General features: G+C 35.1%; 1 protein-coding gene across 1 annotated transcript in view; it reads right to left on the bottom strand.

Moving 5' to 3' along the window:
* PRDX4 (peroxiredoxin 4) overlaps window positions 1-4765 on the bottom strand; it is a 19657-nt gene that overhangs the window by 11789 nt on the left and 3103 nt on the right. The window contains exon 4 of the mRNA XM_027771114.1: window positions 1834-1951. Coding sequence (XP_027626915.1) covers window positions 1834-1951 — 118 coding nt within the window. The remainder of the gene's footprint in view (window positions 1-1833; window positions 1952-4765) is intronic.

Genomic DNA, 4765 nt, shown 5'->3' with positions numbered 1-4765 from the left:
GAGTGAGAGCAAGAGCAAGTGAGAGAGTGAGAGAGTGAGAGTGAGAGTGAGAGTGAGAGTGAGAGAGAGAGAAAGTGAAAAAGCAAACCACCAGGTCTGGGACTCGAACCACGGTTGGCCATGTAGGCGTCCAGCACCCTTAACCACCATGCCACCTGTCAGCCCCCAGTTAACATACATGTTAACTTTCTAGTTTTATAACAACATGAATGAGAAGGCCTCTCATTTTTATATCTATTAAGATTTCAACTTCTCTTTCTATGAGAAATTATGGAATACATTTTAGCTGATTAAGCCACAGTAAAAGGAGTAGGGCTAGCAGGTGGTGTAGTGGTTACGACACTGGACTCCGGGCACTGGACTCCCATATTGTCAACCATGGTTTGAGTTCTGGACCTGGTGGCTTGCTTTCTCTCCCTCTCGCACTCTCACTCTGTCCCTCTCTGGTGAAATTAAAATAAATAAATAAAATTAAATAGTTCTTTAAAAAAGTTGATTATAAAGATGCAAGTTCTTATTAATTTAAAAAAAATTATTCAGTTTCATAACTTGTTTTAGTCTTCATTTACTAATTTTTATGAGAATTCTTCCTATTTGGCTTAAAGCAGGGGTGGACAAACTTTGGTTCACAGGCTAAATCCAGCCTATGTACGTTTGTAGATAGACTTTCAGTGGAATGTGGCAACACTCATTTATTTTTTTTTTACTCTTCCCATCAGGGCTGCTAACCTGGTAGGAGGCACATGTGGGGTTAATTTACTTAAATTTGACCAGAGAGAGAGAGAGTGAGTGAGTGAGTTAGCAAGGTCCAGGACTTGAACCATGGTCGGCCATGTGGGAGCGTCCAGTGCTTTAACCACCACGCTACCTGCTGGTCCCAACTGATTTACATATTGTCTCTAGCTGCTTTGGCATCACAATGGTCAAGGTGAATAGCTGCATAGGGATCACAAGACCCTTAAAAAAAAAAAGTTTTGCAACTCCTGGCTTAGAGACAACTGATGGAAATGCACTTAAGTATACCCTTGCTGCAAGTTTTTGTTTATATAGTTAAAGATTAGCGTCAATGGAAAAAGGCATAGTGGCCAAGATAGAAGACTCTCTAATTGCCTTTCAGGATCAAAAAATGAATATAAAAAGAGAAAAAAAGATAAAAGTTGGCATTAACTTTCTTTTTGATCTCTTTTCACTTTCATGGGATTTGAAAAACACTCAAAATAGTGGATTTCAAAACAAAACTAAAATCATTGGTGTGAATAAAATTGTAAGAATATACTTTGAGTCAACTCTCTGACCATGGGCAAAACTGCTCAGTCACAGAATTAAAGGGAAAAAAAAAAGCACAATAACCACATTTTACAGTAATTATTAATAATATGTAGTATTCTTTAAGCAGTATAAAATATTATCTGGAAAATGTTCAAATCTCAGGAAAGCAACAGATGCGATAAAGAAAAAAATGGCAAAAACTGTAGTTACACGGTACCACTACAGAAAAGGGATTAATTATGTCGCTAACAGAGATATAGTAAACAGAATTACGACACGTCTATTAAATGCTTCCTAAAATATTATTAATCAATTTTCTTGCCTTACTAGGTATAACTTTCCTCTAATTATTCCATTACAAAATAATCATTTAGATATAAGTGTAAAAGTATTGAGATCAGTGCGTTATGACTGAGAAATATATACATGAAAAAATTGCCCATCTCAGTTTGCCTTTTTAAGAACCAAGAGCTGAATAAACTAATATCTAACTATCCGATGTTCTTGAATAATGGTTGATAAACACAGTGGTTTTACTAGCTGTTGTCTACAAGCATTACTTACAAATCAAGTGGGTAGAAGAAGAAAACCAAGTATTTCCCACGATAATCAGTTAACTTGAGCTCCTTAAATTCTCCATTTATCACAGCTGTTCCTTCCCAGTAAGGTGCTGGCTTGGAAACTAAGAAAGAAAAAGACATGATATTCTATAATACTGTATTGATATTCTATAATACTCTAACACAGAATGTCAGGACATCTTTAGAAAATCACTAAAAATCAGGGCTTCTAAAAAGCTTTGGACCTCTTTGGCAGTCGGTGAAGCTTCCAGATGTCTTAGAATAGTTACTGAATGCATAAAATAAAATACATAGAATTATAACAGGAAACCATTTATTTGAAATGCAATGATCAAAATATTATATAAAAATATTATACTTATAAAAATATTATAATATATAATAATACATGTGCTTTTGTATTAACACGTTAAAACTGCATGATCTATCAGTGATCTGAAAACTATTGATACTTAAGATAATGATGAGTGTAAATGATGCTTCAGGATACCTGCAATAATAACACAGCATGAAAATACATGTAATTCTTTTGGAGATAAATATAATCAAGTCCTGTTGACGCTAGTGTGGTTTGTTGCTGATGTTTATAATAGAAGGAAATACTAAATTTCAGTTGGGGGTTACTGAAAATAAAGGCTTTTTTCCTGTTTATGTTCCCAAATTCCTTTCCCTCCATCCTTGCACTAAACCGTACTAGATACTTCACCATAGCCCCTCAGAGTTATCAACTTCCTACATTTCAAATAATTAGATTTTCCTTTCTCTAATGGCAGTTTATAGCCTAGTTTGTCCAGGTTCTCATATACACAAAGAGGACCGGCTAGACTCAATGAGAAGGAAATATGCAAGCATACAATCCCAGACCACTGGATAATTTTCCTAGGGGGCTTTGAAAGTAGTCTCCCTTGAACAGGTTTCAAGTGACTTGATGGAAACTAAACAGTTCATTTCTGCTCTCTTGTAAGAGCATCCTGTAATTTTAGCCAACAAACTTGAGATACCTTTATACTCTAATATATTTTATAGCACTTAACACCTTCAGAACCACTGCATGCACTGAGGTCACACTTGCTTCCAAGTTTCAATGAAGTTCCTAGAAAGTAAGGCTTATACTTTTGTATTATGGTATTTATGGTCACTGAAAAGAGACAAATTACAGATGAATTTCTGTCAAGTCAATGTATATAATATGTACTTACCTTAAGTCAGCAACCTACTTCATAGAAATAATCCTGACCAGATTAAGTAAAGGGGAGGAGGGACAATTAGAAGAGGGGTTTTGAATTATATGTTTTCTATACATTACTTAAAATGCTATTCTAGTGAGAGGTTTGTTTACTAATTTTAATGATGTTACAATGACATTGATTTGAACATATTGGGAAAACCATATGTGAAAGATAAATTTCATTCTGAAAATTAATTTTAGAAATTTGAGTTCTTAATTTAACAACTGTAGTCACTAAGATTTATAAATGGAATCCCCAAAGCAACCCCTTGCATCTAATAAAAAACAAAAAATTGTCCTGTATTTTCCTTCTAGTCTTTTGTAAACATATAAACATTGGTCTTCTTCCACTCTTTTCTTCTCCTCTTCACCTTTTCTTAAAAGAAAATAGTATACATCAGTCATGAAGCTTTTCAGGTTACCAAAAGTTATTTGAAAATGTAGCCTTAATGGTTCCATAATATTCAATTTTATGAATAAAATTCCTTGTATTTTTAATTCTAGATAAGCCTACAAATTGTAGCAAGTATCTAAAATTTGGAAAGGTTTGCTTTTAAAGGTAAATCTAGTATTAGTGGTTCTTTTTTTTTTTTGAGTGTGAGTGCTCCATAAGCAGCTTTGGAGTGGATTTGTTTCTATGGGAAATATATGTAATATCAGTGAACACTCTACTGGATGACACATTTGAAGATGTCTTCCCAGGCAAGTAAAACTTGGAAATACTATGATTTTTGTTGCACACTGTAAATATGTAAATTATACAGCACATCTATCTATCTATATTTAAAAAGAGCAAGACTGGTTTTCTAAAAACAAAATCCAAAGTAGTTAACTTCCAGTAAGAAAGAAGTATAAATGTTTAAGGAGGCAGTTTTTCTCACTTTTCATGGCCACCCCCATCCTAAGTCATAACAACATTCCAGTTAACTCGGGGGATTTATCATTGTGAAGCATTGCTTTTTCCATTGAATACTGGCATGTAACATGCTGTTACTGAACTTCAAAAGCTAAATGCACACCTACAGAATGTCAAATGATCAGTAGGAACAGCAAGCAGTAGAGTCTTTGTCTATCGCTCCTGCTCACTTTTTTCTGGCTAATTTTAACATCCAGATACAGCAGGCCACAAGTTTCTCAGTATCTACTTGGTCTGACGTGTCCTTCCTGAAAGTGGCCACTAGCTTTGTACACTGGACAGAAATGCAAATAATCAGAAGCCAAGCTGGCAGGAAACAAATTTGCCACGAGGTTTATCATCAACCCAAATGCATTACTTCCAACCTCTTTTATACCCCCGTTTCCCTCCAAAGGACTTCCAAAGTACATCTTATAATAGGCCCCCCTTTTTTTCAGAAAAGCACAAATACCATTTTACTATACATGGTTTGGGGGATGTGACTTTTAATAATCTTTATAAGATGCAAAGAAAAGACGAAATAAACAACGAAACGTTTGACGTGCCAGCATTTTGTTTATCCACTTTTGTGTTTAATTAAAATTTCTGTGAATCATTATTCAACCTAAAAAAGTATTCTTCCCTGAAATAGAACTTGAAAAGAGATGAGCCTTGCTGCAGGTACTTTGCGATGTTTGAGGAAGTGTTAAATTTTGCACAACATCCTCGATGCCTGCAAGCCCAGGACTAAGGGCCACCCTCTCCCTCATCTGCGGCTTTTGGGGTAACCAC

Source organism: Tupaia chinensis, unplaced genomic scaffold, assembly GCF_000334495.1.
Source record: "Tupaia chinensis unplaced genomic scaffold, TupChi_1.0 Scaffold000184_1, whole genome shotgun sequence".
NCBI classification, from domain to species: domain Eukaryota; kingdom Metazoa; phylum Chordata; class Mammalia; order Scandentia; family Tupaiidae; genus Tupaia; species Tupaia belangeri.
The sequence above is the reverse complement of the archived record's forward strand: the minus strand, read 5'-3'. Positions and strand labels throughout refer to the sequence as shown.